This window comes from Octopus bimaculoides, chromosome 6, assembly GCF_046866305.1.
Source record: "Octopus bimaculoides isolate indiv1 chromosome 6, ASM4686630v1, whole genome shotgun sequence".
NCBI lineage: Eukaryota > Metazoa > Mollusca > Cephalopoda > Octopoda > Octopodidae > Octopus > Octopus bimaculoides.
The window spans coordinates 88,448,692-88,465,809 of NC_142933.1; the positions used below are offsets into that span (position 1 = coordinate 88,448,692).

Below are 17,118 nucleotides of genomic sequence, written 5' to 3' on the forward strand. Positions count from 1 at the left end.
GCCATCCATTTTCAATAGAAATATGGTCTTGAGAACCTTGTGAGCATTTTCTTTGTAGTTTAGGATTATGAAGGTGCATGGCTTAGTGGCTAAGGTGTTGGGCTTACAGTCATAAAGTCATGGGTTCAATTCCCAGACCAGGCAGTGCTTTTTCTTTAGCAAGGTCACTTTATTTTGTGTTGCTCCAGTACATTCAGCTGAAAATGAGTACCAACACACTAATACCTCTCATCTGTCCGTTTGCAAGTACATCGGCACCTAAAACAATTATATCACCATAGGCACCTAAAAACAATTATATCACCGAGTTATATGTACTTGTGAATGGCAGGTACGACCTGGTTTTTACTAATTTAAGCATTTGTTGTCGGAACATGTGATTTTTGTAAAATCATTTTAAAAAACTTATACCTTCTTAAACCTAACTTTTCTATGTGATAAGGATGGTACCTCTTATTAGTAATGCAGACTGACACAAGTAGAAGTACATATGCTTTGTCTGAAACAGTTCTATTAATGGTATTTCTCATGACCTTGTACTCATAATATACATCAGTATGTCTACATCAGACTTTAAAGCCTGATATAAAATGGTATTTATCTTGAGATTTTTCACCTTTTTCTTAACTGATTGTATATCAGCTTTTGTAGCCTTGATTTGAGTGGATTCATACGCCATCATAATCAATTTGTCCTTATCTATAAGGAAGTAACTTTTAGTGTACCATATAGATTACCTGTGGACTTTTGTTCTCTTGGTCTGTCAGTTAAATTGCTCTCTTATTTGTTAATATATTTTGGATATTATTATATATTATTGGCCTTGCCTTAGTTTATTAATTCTTAAAATAAATACAATCACATGAAGTCATACTTTGGATAATTACTTTAAATAATGACAATTTTTCAGTTGGTCCAAGCCATCTTGGATGATGACTCAAGATGAACTTTATAAAAATGTGAGAAAATAAGCAGATATTGAACCAAAAAATAAAATTTGCTACTTATTGATCTTCTTCAGAAGGCCTACATTAATCCTTACTTATTAAGAGGTTATTTTAAAATTTTAGTATTCATTACTAATCTCATGAAGTATTTTTCTGAGAAAAGTGTTTATAGAAAAACAGTACATTTGCTGACATCAACATTGAAAGAAATAGTTTAAATGCTACTTATGAAAGGTTGCTAGAGGGAGGGAGGGAGAGACTACCATGAGTAGACTTAACACAAGGACCAGTTCTTGATTTTGACAGCTGTACAATCTAAAGGGCAATTAATATGAAGTTGTGGAAAGCAACTGGATCGTCATGGATGGATAGTTGTTAAAATGCTAAAAATATCTGGTTGAATTAGGACAGTTAAACAGATAGTACAGGGAGACGACATACCTAATGATTGTTTGAGAAGTATCACCAACTGTGGCAAAAGAGATGATCTAACAAACACCATGGTATCAAATCTAAGGTATAAGAATAAGTTAGACATTACAAAGAAAATTAGCTTTGATGCAGTGCAGTTTTTGAGTTTGTGTTAGAACAGGGCACCATTAATGCCTCTTCCCTGTGACATTGCTACAAAAGTTCTTAGCTTAGAACCAGCTACGAGAGGACTTTGGTTAGGCAACATGCTCTGTAGTCTGGTGGTTGCTGAGGAAACTTGTAGGTGAATGGCTTGAGATCTCTATAAGCCATGTACAGAGATGCTGTCAATAAATAAGATGAGCATTAGCAAAGAAGTCAGTGAGGAATCTAGTTTGCAATATCTGAAATAAACTTGACTGCTCTCACAAACATTCATACTAAGAATGAACCTGACCACTCTCAAAAATGAAGTTAAAAAAAAACATGAAAAATAATCCAGAATCCTTGTCTGGTACTGGATCGATCCCAAAATCTAATCAGTTCATGCTAGTCATGGGGCCAAACATCATCCGAATCCATCCAGCAGTTTTTGAGATATCTTATCCACGGACAAACAAACGAACAAACATGACTGAAAACAACACTTCTGCCCTTTGCTAAGTGGGCGGTAATAATTGTTACCAGTGATACATTACAGTATATGACACTTTTTTTTTTCTCCAAATTTTGCATGATTTTCAAGTAATTCTGAAATTCCAAGTTCACTTCAGAATTACATCTTTTCATCCTCTATAGCCTGTTGAAATAGATCAAATCTAGCATTCAGATTCTGTCAAATGTAAATCTTATTTATTCACATTGTTTTGAATTCATCAAATATATTTCTACATTCAAGCGAGATCGTTGCCAGTGCCGATGGACTGGCTCCTGTGCAGGTGGCACGTAAAATACACCATTTCGAGCATGGCCTTTGCCAGTACCGCCTGACTAGCCTTCGTGCTGGTGGCACATAAAAGCACCCACTACAATCTCGGAGTGGTTGGAGTTAGGAAGGGCATCCAACTGTAGAAACTGCCAATTCAGATTGGAGCCTGGTGTAGCCACCTGGTCCACCAGTCCTCAGTCGAATCGCCCAACCCATGCTAGCATGGAAAGCAGACGTTAAACGACGAAAAAAAAAAAATCAGATTTGATGGTTTGATGATGTGATTGTGCATTTTTAGAATATTGTTTGATGACATTGTGTTGAATTAGGTCAACATAACACTTATAAAAAAGATATGTTGGTCATGACTGGAGTGTCTGCTTGTTCAGGATTGGCTTAAAGCTAAACAACGGTAACAACACTATAAATTGTGTCAGTCATACGAGCTTGAACCTTGTGTGATTTCTATATGAGATTTTTTACTTAATAATCCAAAGCCTTAAATTTCTGTCTATTCTTCAGGTGGTCCTAATGGCATCATTTCACCATTCCATGATATTCCTTTATATTCAAATACAAGCAAGACTGAGTTTAATATGGTTGTTGAAATTCCACGATGGACAAACCACAAGATGGAGGTAGGTTGATTTATAGAATTTTTTTCCCCTTCAACTAGATTTTGTTTTAGGCATTTATCACAGTTTGTCTTTTTTTTTTTTTGACTTTTACTTGTTTCACTCAATGGACTGCAGTCGTACTTGGGGACCACCTTCAAGAGTTTAGTTGAATAAATTGACCCCAGTATTTTTCAAGTCTGGGACTTATTTTGTTGGTCGCTTTTACGGAACTAAGTTATGAGGATATAAACAAACCAACAATGATTGTCAAGCAGTGATGGTGAGGGAACAAATGCAAAAGCACATGTACACATTTGACGGGCTTCCATGCAGTTTCCATCTACCGAATTCACTCACAAGGTATTAGTCATATTGGGACTGTAGTAGAATGTACTTACCCAAGGTGCCATGCAGTGGGACTGAACCTGAAATTACATGCTTTACAAAAACCACATGCCTGTTTATGTTTGTTAATTTTTGTTGAATTGTCATATTGGTGCCATGGTAGAATGTACATCTAAACTGTAATATTCTTGGTGTTAGAAAAGGCATCCAGTTATAAAAACGATGCCAAATATGAAAACATGAGATGATGTCCATGACTCCTTGAAGTGAGTGCTAGCTCTAAATAAAAAAACTCTAAAAAAAAAAAACTAGTATTTTGAAGACCTGTACAACTGGTGCTAGTATATAAAAGCAGGTATATAATGATATTGCATAAATATCTGCTTTTCAATGCTTGTATAGGTCAGACAATTCATTGAAGCCATTTTTCTACAGCTGTATGTTCTTTCTGTTGTCTACTTGGAATTGTTTTCAAGCAAAGTAATATTTTCCCAGACATCCTTCCATGGAAGATTGGAAAAAAATTGTTACATTCTCGTAAAAGTTTACAAATTTATTTAATTTTTTTTTTTATAGATCTGCAAAGAGGATCTGATGAATCCCATCAAACAAGATGTTAAGAATGGCAAAGTGAGATTTGTGAAGAACCTTTTCCCTCACCATGGTTATATCTGGAACTATGGAGCATTTCCACAGGTAAATGGAAAAGAAAACTAAGGTTTTTATTTCATTACACCATTTTAAGTTTTAAAATAGCATAATGTCCTCACTCTGCCCCCCCCCCTCTTTTATTTTATTTTTTGTTTATTAATCTGCTTGAAATTACCTGAACTAAACTGCTTGTAATTTCTCATTGCATGAATATTGAGATTTCATTTGGTAAATACCAATATAATGTACAGATAAAGCAACAAGCTGGCAGAATTATTAGCTGGGCAAAATGCTAGGCAGCATTTGTCTTGGTTTCATCATCTGGCTTTGTTTTGGAGGATGCAACATAACCATCCTTCTGTAAAAAAATTTTTTTCGTCTAGCAACTGTATTGCGTTCAGTTTTTACCAGCTATAGAAGGGCTTGTTTGCATGAGGCCACTCTGCCTTAAATACACTGCCTGGCCATGAATCCTTGACCCCTGATGAAGTTATAATGGTGCAATCATAACCTATGACATATCTAGGGTGTTTTTTAAGCCTGGTGAAGCCCATTCCTATTTAAGTGTGACTATGAATGATTTTTTAGAGAGAGATGGGGTGGGGGGAGATAAAGGAAGAGAGATGGTGGGAGATTAAAGGGAGAGAGATGGTGGGGGACACAGATGAATCGATCTCAGTACAGGTACTTTGTTTTTTAAAAACTCAAAGGTATTGTTGACCTTCTCAATATTTGCATTTGATAGAAAAAGCCAGAATGAAAACTGATGCCCTTGTGACTCAGTCAATTCATATGTACACTTATATTAAAGAAGAAATGTTAAGTAGCTATTAGAAGATCCAAAGAGATTTATTATAAGACATTCATCAATAAGCTATTTAAGACTTATTACAAACTTTAGCTCATTATTAATAATGCGGTCTTTACATATTCAATCTGCTTTATCCCTTTCATCTATTTTATACTCTGTTCTTATTCACCTTGCAATCTCCTCATTAGTCTTTCATAAAATATTGATTGATGAAGGATTAAACTGACTTAATTCCATTGCATTGATTCATCTCTCCTTATTCTCAACCCTTATCGATTGATTGTTCAGTTTTGTGTCCTTAACTCTATTCAGAAAGAAAGCTGTTACGTCTTTTATAAATTGTCTGTTTGGCTGTCTCTTTTTTTGTCTCTCTTCTCCAGGTTTCTTTTCTTTACATACATGTGTAAACATGTACTTAGTGTTTGCACTTGTGTGTATATATTCACATGTACCTCTCTATATAAGTTTGTGTGTGTATAACAGACGCGGGTGTAGCTGTGTGATTACGAAGTTTGCTTTGCAACCATGTGCTTTTGCTTTCAATCTCAGTGCTTGGCACCTTGGGCAAGTGTCAGCAGCTGTTGCTCTGGGTTGACCATAGCCTTTTGAGTGGATTCACTTGATGGAAACTAAAAGAAGTCCATGGCACGTAAAATACACCATTTTGAGCATGGCCATTACCAGTACCGCCTGACTGGCCTTCGTGCCAGTGGCATGTAAAAGCACCCACTACACTCTCTGAGTGGTTGGTGTTAGGAAGGGCATCCAACTGTAGAAACTCTGCCAAATTAGATTGGAGCCTGGTGTAGCCACCTGGTTCACCAGTCTTCAATCAAATCGCCCAACCCATGCTAGCATGGAAAGCAGACGTTAAACAACAATGATGATGATGATGTTACTGTCATACAAAGTGTTATCTGTTTGCAGACATAGAAATTATGAAGGAAGGTTTTAATTTATATCACATTTTCATAGAACCAGGGATTGGTATTGAATGTTTTAAAACAGAATGATGGGAGTGACTTTATTATTTTATAAAAAGCACCTAGCACACTCTGTAAAATAGTTGGCATTAGGAAGGGCATCTAGCTGTAGAAATCCAGCTAAATCAGACTGGAACCAGGTCCAGCTCCCCTGCTTACCAGCTCTGGTCAAACTGCCCAGCCCATGCCAGCATAGAAGATGGATGTTAAATGATGATGATGATATCAACAGCTCTGTAACCTTTTGGATTGTTGTTCACTGAAGCTGATTCAGTTTTCCTATTTTCTCTTTTGTGCACCTCCCTTTGATTTGTGTTATCTATTGCTTACTTTCTTCCAATTTATCTAAGTCTTTTCATTCAATCCCATTAAAGCTACTTAAACTGCAATCTTCAAGACTCAATCCCTTGGTTTTTGAATTTATATCTGAATTTTTAGTTTACAATTAATTCAGCTTGGTTTAATGTTTGCTTCAGTTCCATTAAATCTAGTGGATTTTTTTTTTGGTTTGTCAATGAAACAAAGTGAGTTATTGATTAAATGAACAATGGTCAGCCATGTCACATTGTTGTTGCATATAGAGATTTTATGAATGAATGATTTGATCTTTTGTGTTTCTATGCTGTTATCTGTCTATATATATATATATATATATATATATATATATATATATATATATATAAAGGTTGAGGAGGGTATTGACTCTATCCATAAAATACTTCTCCAACCTTACCATTGCTCTCTTTATCTTTTTATTTTTATATATTTATATATTTATATATATATATATATATACACACATACATACATATAGTGTGTGTCTTGTATTTATTAATTCATGACTGCTGTCATCTGGTGTATTATCATTGTATCAGGTTTCCAACTATCCAGTTGGATAAACAAGTAGAGCTAGATGGTGGTGACAGTAGAGATAATTTTGTTTAACCCCTGGTTTTAACTACACAGCAGAACTGGAAAAAAAAAATTCCCAGCTGTGACACCCAGTTTTTTCTCTCTCGGTTATTGTGTGTTCATTTGGCTGCTATTTATAACAGTTCAAGTGATCCTGTAGAGGTTCTTTCATTGTCTTTAGTGCTATGATTTTATCTTTGACCTCGTAAATGCCATCAGTTTGAGAAATTATGGCAGTTCTTTGTTCATACAGCAACATTTGAAGAATTTAATTCCTGATATATTTGTTATTTAAAAAAAAAAATTTTTCTCCAAATTATTCTTGTAAATAATTTTTCCTGCAAGAATAACCGAATTCAACCTTGCACACTCATCAATTCTATAGTGTTGCTACTGTTGACAGTAGTGAATTAGATCATGTATGGTAACTTGTTAAAGCTCTGTAATTGCAGATTTTGAGGGCTCTGTGTCTTGGCTCTGTACATAATGCTTGTAGCAGGATCTGAAACACTGCTTCTTGCCTCGTCTTCTTACCTCTTATGTTCTTGCTTCTTCTCTTTACTATTGACTTAATTAAAAGCTATAAATAAACCTTGGTGATTTAGATATGGTATTTTAAATAAAATGCTAAAAAAAAAAAATGCTAATCATTTCCAGCAAAGGAATATTAAATTAATTGAGCTTATTAGTATAAGCTTGTCTTCAAGATGCATAGACTAGTGATTAAGGTGATAGGCTCACAATCATTTAGGTCGTGGGTTCAGTTCCTGGACCAAGAGACTTTGTCCAAAGCCAGGCACTTCATTTCATGCTGCTCCTGTCTGTTCAGCTGAATCCTTGATATTATGCGAGGCCAAGAGTAAGTGCTCTAAGATGTTTGCCTACTTATGACTCGTAGCTATTATTTGGTATATGCCAGTACTGGGTCAATTAAAGTGTAGGGCAAAACACTCTAATGGTATTTGTAGTTCTTGGTTCAGATCCCACTAATGTCAACTTCGCTTTTCATCTTTCTGGGTCCAGTCAATAAAAATTAACCCTTTAGCATTCAGATTCTGTCAAATTTAATGCTTGTTTATTCACATTGTTTTGAATTAATTATGCATTATATCATAGCTTTGAGATTTCGATGATGTGATTGTTTATGATTTGAATGACATTGTCAGGTAGGTCAGTTTTAACATAAAACCAGTAGAATAAGTAACAGGAAAAAAAAAAACTTAGTTAAAAAAAAATTACACATTTCACTCACCACCAGCTCTCCCTCTCCATATGCCCCTTCCCTTTCCATACCCCTCCCTCTTTCAACCAATCACTGTGGAAGCATTATAGACAGGCTAAGTAATGGAAGAACAAGCAGAATTATTATAAGATAATATATATTTTGACATTTTACGTAGGTAATTTCGAATGTAGTATAACTGAGAAAACGGCAGAAAGATGGTATTTTACCATTATAAGACAAAAGTTGCCAGCAGGTGGCTACGGGAATCGAACCTGTACCCCTGACATGACTGTTTATTAACTTTGTTCAAATACCATTTGTCTTTTGTTTGCAGACCTGGGAAGACCCAAATTTTGTAACCCCAGATACAAACACTAAGGGAGACTCTGACCCAATCGATGTTTGTGAAATTGGATCAAAGGTAAGTTTTAAAAAAATTAAATTTTGACTTGATTTTAACCCTTTAGCATTCAAATTTCTGTGTCAAATGTAATGCTTATTTATTCATATTGATTTGAATTAGTCACATATTACCTCGTAACTTTTAGATTTCAATGACATAATTGTTTATTTTTAGAATAATATTGTAGGGTAAGTGTGAGAGGTTGGATCTGGCCAGTTTAGCTGGATATGGCTGGTTTAATTGCTAAAAGGTCAATCTTTTTTTATACTAAACTGCATGTGACTGCTCTTGGTTGAATCATACCAACTCAACGGTTTTAAAGTGATCTAGAATAAGATCACTTAGAAAGGCAACTCCGAGTTGCAATAGAACTGTCAGTGACCAGATTACAGTTGGTGTGACATTTTTTTTTGACACTAAGAAGTAAATGTTAAAGAGAAGTTAAGCCTTTGTATTTTTGAATGGCTAATATTTGAATTTCAACACACAGTCCCAGATTAAATCACTTGCCAGACAAGTAAATCTCTGAAGTGTGTGTGTGTGTAAGAGATACATCCTCTTTAATGTCCAGAAAACTAGAAAAAGACTAAATTTTTTAAAATGTATATTGATGATTTAGGTGTTATAGAGTTAACATGTTTTCAATAATTAATCTATTCTTCAGATCCACAAACGAGGTGCTGTTATCCAAGTGAAAGTCCTCGGAGTGATGTGCCTTATTGATGAAGGTATATTTTATATTTTACTGTTTCTCTCCTTTCTTGCATCCATATTTGTTTTCCTGATGTTCAATGAATAGTCTGAAGTTTTGTTTTTATCAAAATTAATTAAAATTTATAACAGTTTCTTAATTAGACATAATGTGTGTGTCTGTGTTTGTCCCCCCCCCCCCCCAACTTCGCTTGACAACCGATGCTGGTGTGTTTACGTCCCCGTAACTTAGTGGTTCAGCAAAAAGAGACCGATAGAATAAGTACTAGGCTTACAAAGAATAAGTCCTGGGGTCGATTTGATTTGACTAAAGGCGGTGCTCCAGCATGGCCGCAGTCAAATGACTGAAACAAGTTAAAGAGTAAAAATCTGTAGATTATAAACAAAGAAAAACTGGAGCTCTAGAGCTATAGCAGTTAAGCCATTGTGAAGAGACCTTCTTGTAAAGGGGGAAATTTTTTTTTATAGTTGAGAAACAAAAGCTTAATTGTGAACTTTCATTTAGGTCTACTTGAATTCCCCCTATTGTATAGATGTAGCTATGTAACATTTTGATGTGATCTATACAGCCAACATATTGAATATATTGATTAAGCAAACAGAATTGTAATGTGATATGACAGAGAAAGCTGAATAAGAGAGAAATTCCCGACAGCTGGAGAAGATTAACACTTTTGAAAGATATTGTAAAATCTAAACAATGGATTGAGTTGGTGTATTTAAAATATCATTTTGGAATAGAGATAAGAAATTGTGTCCTGGGTGAGCAGCAGTGGATGATAAACCATACCATTTTCAGTTTTTTTGGTGACTTGTCTACCACACTGATTTCAGCCATATATATCATTTAACGTCCGTTTCCCATACTGACATAGGTTGGCTGGTGTGACCATAGTTGCACCAGACTCCAGTCTGATTTGGTAAAGTTTCTACAGCTGGATGCCCTTCCTAATGCCAACTGCTTTACAGTGTGTGCTGGGCGCTTTTACATGGCATTGTCATGAGTGCTTTACTCCAACAGAAGGATTGGTCTTAGCATTTCTGCTGCGGAATAGGGGTCTTCTTGAGTATGGCCAGGTGCCCAAAAGATTCAGCTTCCTGAGGTCATTCTTTAGTGTGTGTGTGTGCGCGCGCGCACCTAATGCCAACCACTCCGAAAGTGTAGTGGGTGCTTTTTACGTGCCACTGGCACTGGAGCCAGAGGGGGCTGGCATCGACCACATTTGAATGGTGCTTTTATGTGCCACCGGCACAGGAGCCAGTCAAGGCGGCGCTGGCATCAGCCATGTTCAGAATTTCATAAGATATGTAAATTGGTGCATAATGCAGTTTCAACATATACAGTTGAGGATCTGGTATTCTGTTGCTGACAAAATTTTTAATACTGGAAACTATAGTAAGTTGATCCCTTTTTATTTCTTTAATTTCAGGAGAGACTGATTGGAAAGTTCTAGCTATTGATGTTACCGATCCATTAGCCAGTGATTTAAATGGTAAGTTTTAGAATTATTTTTGCTGATTTTATGGCACTGTATTCTGTCCAATTATTTTTTTTTTCTGTTAAAGACTATTTAATACTTGTGTGTGTATAAATGTGTTTCTAGCCTGGAGAGGGTGATTGTAAAAATTTAAACAATTTTTATAAATCATTGGAACATATTAATATTCTCACATATTTTGCATATATAAAAAATAAATAACAATATCTATTTTTAGAGTGATGGTGACTTGGATGGAGGTCTGCATTAAAATTGAAAATGACCCATAAAATTAAGGGTGTTTTTTTTTTGTTTTTTTTTTTGCTGTTGTAGTAGAACACCTATAATCTTTATTTTAAGGAGATGGTAAATACTTAAGTGGAATAACCCTATTATTTAACTGGTATTTACTCGCCCAAGGTGCCATGCAGTGGAACTGAACCCGGAACTATGTGGTTCATAAGCAAGTTACTTACCACACAACCACTCCTATGCCTATGACCTGTTCATAATATGGAAAGATTTCCAACAATGCAATGGATTCAGAAGAGGAGCTTGCAATACCTCTGAATAGCTTTTGCAGTTTCTGAATTGATCAAAGCATCTCTATTTATTTCAGCTATGTTCATATTTTTGTTCTTACTCTTAATCTCTGTTTCTTTTGTGTTTTAGATGTTGAAGACATAGAAAAATCAATGCCTGGATTTTTAAAGGTAGGTTGAGACTTAATTCTGTAAATATATTTTAGCATTGATGATGTAGTAATCATTTGAAAAAGTGTTTTTGGTTGATTGTAATTTGGAATACATATTCCACATTGGAAATACAAACAAGCCTAAATAAAGCATTTATGGTTGAAAAAAATGCATCCTGTAACGGCAGTAAATATTCAGAAATTCAGATATTTAATATCAGTCTGTTAGAATGTTTTAAGAATGAATCGATACATTATTGTTTGGATTCTTGCTCTCCTGCATGCACTCCATGAACTATCTGTTTTGGTAGACATGAACAAACATCAACAAATAATTTCTTAAGATTTTCTCCTTTTCATGGCTTTTTCAAGTTTTAAATAATTTCTTTTTTATAGTAGCTAAGGAATTTAATGAAAACGCTACATTGAATTGTAGAGTTACCTCTCTTAGATCAGAAGCTCTTCATTGCGTAAATGGATTAAAATAGAGGCTATTGAGAGTTGTTCCAATAAGTCAAGTTATATATCTGTTGTTAATAATAATAATAAGGTTTCTGAATTGTCATTAATCTTCAAAATAAACATTTTAGGACTATCTTTGTCTTTTGCATCACCTTTGTTAGACACCTGAACAACTTAATATTTTAATATTTCCTTAGGCAACCTATGAATGGTTCCGTTACTATAAAGTGCCTGATGGAAAACAAGAAAATCAGTTTGCTTTCAATGGAGAAGCTAAAAACAAGGTAAACCTTCATTGACCTTCACTTTTTCATGTTTTGTTTCAGTTGTTACTGTTTTATAACTCACTCAGATTATTTTATTAAATGGAATGCTTTTTTTTCATATACACACATGGCTGGAAAGCAAGCAGCTTCATCGCACAGCCATATCTTATATATATATATACATATATATATATATATATAGGCATCATGTTGAACCGTTAATCTCTACACCTTTTCTTTCTCACTCCATTTAAAAAAAAATTTTCTCTTTTTTTTTTTTTACCTTTTAATCTTGTCTGTCGAAAAGTGTAGGCTCAAAATGTAAAAGACTTTTCCATTCTTCCTGAGCGTTAAACTAATACACCTGTTTGTTGTTCTTACATCCGTCTTCGTCTTTTGATTTCTGTAAATTTGTACTTTATATATGTATGTTTTACCATCATCACTTTGATTTTAACATTCACTTTCCCATGCATATGTGGGTTGGATGAAATTTGTTGAGGCAGGTAGATTTCCTATGGCTCTTTTCTCCTACCAACCCCCACCTGTTTTCAGGCAAAGTACTCTTTCCTATGGTCAGACATTGCTCTCATACAATTGGTGTCATTTGCTTTCCATTTTCTGTAGAAATGAGAGCAACACTCATTTACAAGTATCATATTATCAAGGCAAGAAGACATTTATAATAATATGTATATTTATTGTTAATGAGGACATGTGAAATTGCCATTCACAATCTGAGCAAAAAAAGTGATATTGTTTACATTTCCTAATAAATGAATGTCCTTGTAATTCTACAGACATGTGCAGATTAATGCAATGAAATAAAAGAAACCGTAGAGAAACAAGTGGGAATTGACAACAGAAGAGCAGCTGACCATAGAAAGCCTGCCTCAAATATGTTTCATCTAACCTGTTTTGGCTGGTTATGGTTGGTTTAAATGCTAAAGAGTTAAAAAAATAAAGTTACAATTTGTCAATGTCTTTTTTTGTAGGCTTATGCTCTGAAAATTGTTACTGAGACTCATGAACAATGGGAGAAACTGATGAATAAAATGACTGATGCTGAGGGAATTCGATGGTATGCATTTATTGTTTTATTGAGAATCTATTAAATTCTACAGAATTTAGAACATTTATCCATTTCATGATAATGTTTCTTTGTAAGCTTTTTATAGTCTTATCTTTCACTAGTTTGTCATTTGACTGTAGCCATGCTGAGGTGCCACCTTGAAGGGTTTTAGTAGAAGGAATTGATCCTCGATTTATTTTTAAGCCTAGTACTAATTCTACCAGTCTCTTTTGCTGAACCACTAAGTTGCGAGAAAGTAAACCTATCAGCACCAGCTGTCAAGCTATGATGGGCAACAAACGCACAGACAGATATATACATATAAGACAGACTTCGTTCAGTTTCCATCTACCAAATCCATTCCAGGCTCTGGTTGACACGAGGCTATAGTAGAAGACACTCGCTCAAGGTGTCACAGTGAGACTGAACCTGGAACCATGTGGTTAGATAGCAAGTTTATCACATAGTCACGCCTGTATTGATTTTTTTTTTTTTTTTTTTAAATTTAGTTCTAATTATTTATTCAAATGATTATTTCTTATATCACTGGTCCATCATTTTTGATTGTGTGTGTATTGTTTATCAGAAGGATTTAGAAAATGTGAAAATTCTCTAACTGAAAAGGTAGACAAAGTTATAAATAGTAATGTAAAATAGCATGCTTTGGTCCAATGGTAGAATGTCATATTTACAGATGAGGTTTCAGGCCCCACAGGCAGCCTTTGAGTTTTCTATCCAAAACCTCAAATGGCTCTTTTTTGTATTTGCTGTGCAATGATTTTAAGAAATCAAAGATAAATAGCTTCTTTATAACTTTCATCATTTGTTTCAAAATATATTCAACCAGAAGGTAATTTGAGAAAATCCTCTCACTGAATGTCTTGCACATTTTCATGTGTAGGAACCATGAAAATTTAGACTGATGCTGTTTGGTATTCTATTATAACAGGCTAAGTTACAATATTTACTTTACCACCACCAAATATCACTAGTGACCTTCACTTGTATTATCCATTATTAATAACACTGAGTCTACCCAAAGCCTGACCATAAGCATATAAGGTGTGGAAGGGCTTTTGGTGGGTAAATTTTTGAAAAATAAATGTATCTTATATGCTGGAAAACTTGTGTGTGTGTGAGAGAGATTTTGATATAAATATTTCATTTTTATGAGAGACAGCTTGCAAGAAGATACATATGTGCCATCTTTTACCCTGTATTGTTTTGATTTTTATAATTGCATGCTCTGGTTTCCCTGCCAGAAATTGGTGCTTACATTGATTGTAACAACTGCATTAAGTCTAAAGCAAAGCAATGCAAGGTAAATGTTCTGAAATATTGTAATTTCAGTGAAAATACAAGTGTTGCTAATAGTCCTTATACTATAACAAAGGATGAAGCACAGGCTGTTGTCAATAATGTAAGTATAATACTTTAATCAATAATCTGTTGATATTATCAATAATCTATTGTAAGCAGGCTGTGTATTTGATTTTTTTTTTTGTATGGGTTTTATTCTTTTATTCATTTACTTGTTTTAATCATTTGATTGCAGCCATGCTGGAGCACCACCTTGAAGGGTTTTAGTCAAACAAATTGACCCCAGGCCCTTTTCTTAACAAAAAAAAAAAACTTAGTACTCACTCTGTCTTTTGCTGAACCACTAAGTTACGGGAATGTAGACACACCAACACTGGTTGTCAAGTAGTGATGGTAGGATGAAACACACACATACACACACATGACAGGCTTCTTTTAATTTCCATCTTCCAAATCCACTCACAAGGCTTTGGTCGGCACAAGGCTATCAAAGACACTTGCCCAAGCTTCCATGCAGTGGGACTGAACCTGGAACCATGTTTTCCATACTTGCTTAAGTTAGAGTTAGGGGGTGTCACCCTAGTTGAGTCAGTTCTTATTTGAAGTTAGTGCCAACCTGAATGGTTTGGAGGACCATATCATGCTTAGTCCTCTCAGTTTTTGTATAGTTCCTTTAGCTGGGTGCCCTTAACACAAACTACTTTAGAATGTATTTAGTGCATTTTATCATGGTACCAGCATTAGAACTGTCAAGGCTTTGGGCCAGCTGAAGGTCTCTTTGTGACCCTAAATTGTCTCTACTTGTTTTACCAACTGCTTTTCAAAAGTGTACTGAGTGTATTTTATCATGGCATGTGCATTAGAATTCAAGAGTAATTTTGTTCTATATTTAAGAGATGAGGAATTATTTACAATTGACGGATATTTTTCCTCATCTTATTTGTTGTTAACACAATGTTTCAGCTGATATACTCTCCAGCCTTAGTCAGGTATCTTGGGGAAATTTCAAACCTGGGTTCTCATTCCTAGGGTATTTTTGCGATGTTATTATTATCCAGGTCACTGCCTGGAATCAAACTCGGAATCTTGGGGTTAGTAGCCCGTGCTCTTAACCACAACAAGGATGATTACAAAGATCCGTCAATTGTAAATAATGTAAATAAGAGTAACTCTGTTAATTATTTAACATCTGTTTTCTATGCTGGCATGGGTCGAGTGGTTTGACAGGGTCTGATGAGCTGCAGAGCTGTGTCAGGCTCCAATGTCTTCTTTGATATGGTTTCTACAGCTGAATGCTCATCCTAACACCAACCACTTTATGGTGTGTTCTGGGTGTTTTAGAGATGAGCAGTTTCTATATACATACCAGTAATATCTTGTATTAAGTACACAACTTGGTTCTTTAATTCCACTTGCATGTATTTCTTTTGCAGGCTCCTGATGCTGGCCCTCCTGCTGATCTACCAAGTGATGGTAGGTATTTTTCATTGAAATAGTTCAAATAACTTCAGCTTCTCATTATTTTCTCTCTTCCACTTCGTCTACTTCATCGTCGTTTAGCATCCACCTTCCGTACTGGCATGAGGTCAAAATGTATAACTTTCAGTTGCAAGAACATTGGTCTCATATTAGCTTTGTATTGAGGATCTGACTACTATTTCTAGCATGTCAAACATCTAGAGATTCTCTTCTTCCTGCTCTCTCTTCCTCCCTACCTCTCATTATACATTAATGGGTTAAAATAAAGAATACGTATTGCAGCACTAGGAGCAGTTTCGGATGGGTTACTATCAAAGGATTGAGTAAATTTGATACTTGTTCAATTAAGTGTCGACCAAGGTGACCACTCCTGGTTCTAAAAAATAAGTAATCACGAAAAGTTTCTGAACAAAGGTTCCGGGGAAATTGATGTTGTACCTGTAATTGTTTGGAAGAAGGGAAAAAAATCGAAAATTGATCGAACCAAATTAATGATAATGATGATGGTTTTGTATTATCAGTGCAGGTCATTCAGTGCAAGTTTATTTTTGTTACGGAAGATATCAAGTTGGAGATTTTGTTTTCAAAGCTAATTACACGATGTCCATATTCTAACTGTTGTTTTTCTCTCTCTCTTTTCAGTGGATCAATGGCATTATGTAACCAAGTAAGAGATCTAAACAGATGATGCATATATATATGCACCTACACGCACACACATGTACATATACAAACATATATGTAGAGCAGCAACATTTTGGGTTGTTTTGATACATAATCAACAGAATACAGATCAGCATTTTTTTTCTTTTTCACCCATAAAAAAATTAATCTTGTTTAATAAATTATTAACATTTTATCCAAATCTCTTGCCTTTTATCCTCTCTTTTACCCATTTTGCTTTCTATTATTTTTAGCAAATTAAAATAGAGCTGAAATAATAGTGGTTAATGATGTAGAGTAGAAAGCTGATCAACTGGAGCAGCAAAGTGGTTTCAATTCCCAATTAAAACCAGTTCACTTCACATTGTTACAACAAACTCAAAGATGGCAATATCCACTTACCCATCCCTTAAGACTTTAGCATTTAAATCGGTCATATAAGGCCTAAATATTTCCAGAATGACTGCAGGATAAGAGCAAGAGGCTGGATCTGGGCAGTTTGAACATAAAACATACAATAATCACGTGAGCAAAATCTGGAGCCTACAAGGCAATGCATGATTATTTCAAAGTAATCTGAATGCTGAAATGTTAAAACTAATTTTCATCCCCATAGGATTGTTAAAATATACTTCCTGTCATGTACTGGGGTTGATGGTTACCAATTACTTCCCTCCTCTTGAAACTTCTGGCCCTCTCCTTAAATCAGAAACCATTAATTATCTCTGCCTTAGTGAAGG

At 35.0% G+C, this 17,118-nt stretch overlaps 1 protein-coding gene across 1 annotated transcript in view; it reads left to right on the forward strand.

Moving 5' to 3' along the window:
• Window positions 1-16,580, forward strand: part of LOC106869360 (uncharacterized) — a 29,987-nt gene extending 13,407 nt beyond the window's left edge. The window contains exons 2-12 of the mRNA XM_014915081.3: window positions 2,809-2,924; window positions 3,825-3,944; window positions 8,165-8,251; window positions 8,898-8,961; window positions 10,375-10,437; window positions 11,095-11,135; window positions 11,776-11,862; window positions 12,840-12,925; window positions 14,267-14,336; window positions 15,670-15,709; window positions 16,358-16,580. Of these exons, the coding sequence (XP_014770567.2) occupies window positions 2,809-2,924; window positions 3,825-3,944; window positions 8,165-8,251; window positions 8,898-8,961; window positions 10,375-10,437; window positions 11,095-11,135; window positions 11,776-11,862; window positions 12,840-12,925; window positions 14,267-14,336; window positions 15,670-15,709; window positions 16,358-16,386 (803 nt within the window). The 3' untranslated portion in view covers window positions 16,387-16,580. The remainder of the gene's footprint in view (window positions 1-2,808; window positions 2,925-3,824; window positions 3,945-8,164; window positions 8,252-8,897; window positions 8,962-10,374; window positions 10,438-11,094; window positions 11,136-11,775; window positions 11,863-12,839; window positions 12,926-14,266; window positions 14,337-15,669; window positions 15,710-16,357) is intronic.
• Window positions 16,581-17,118: the final 538 nt, after the last annotated feature.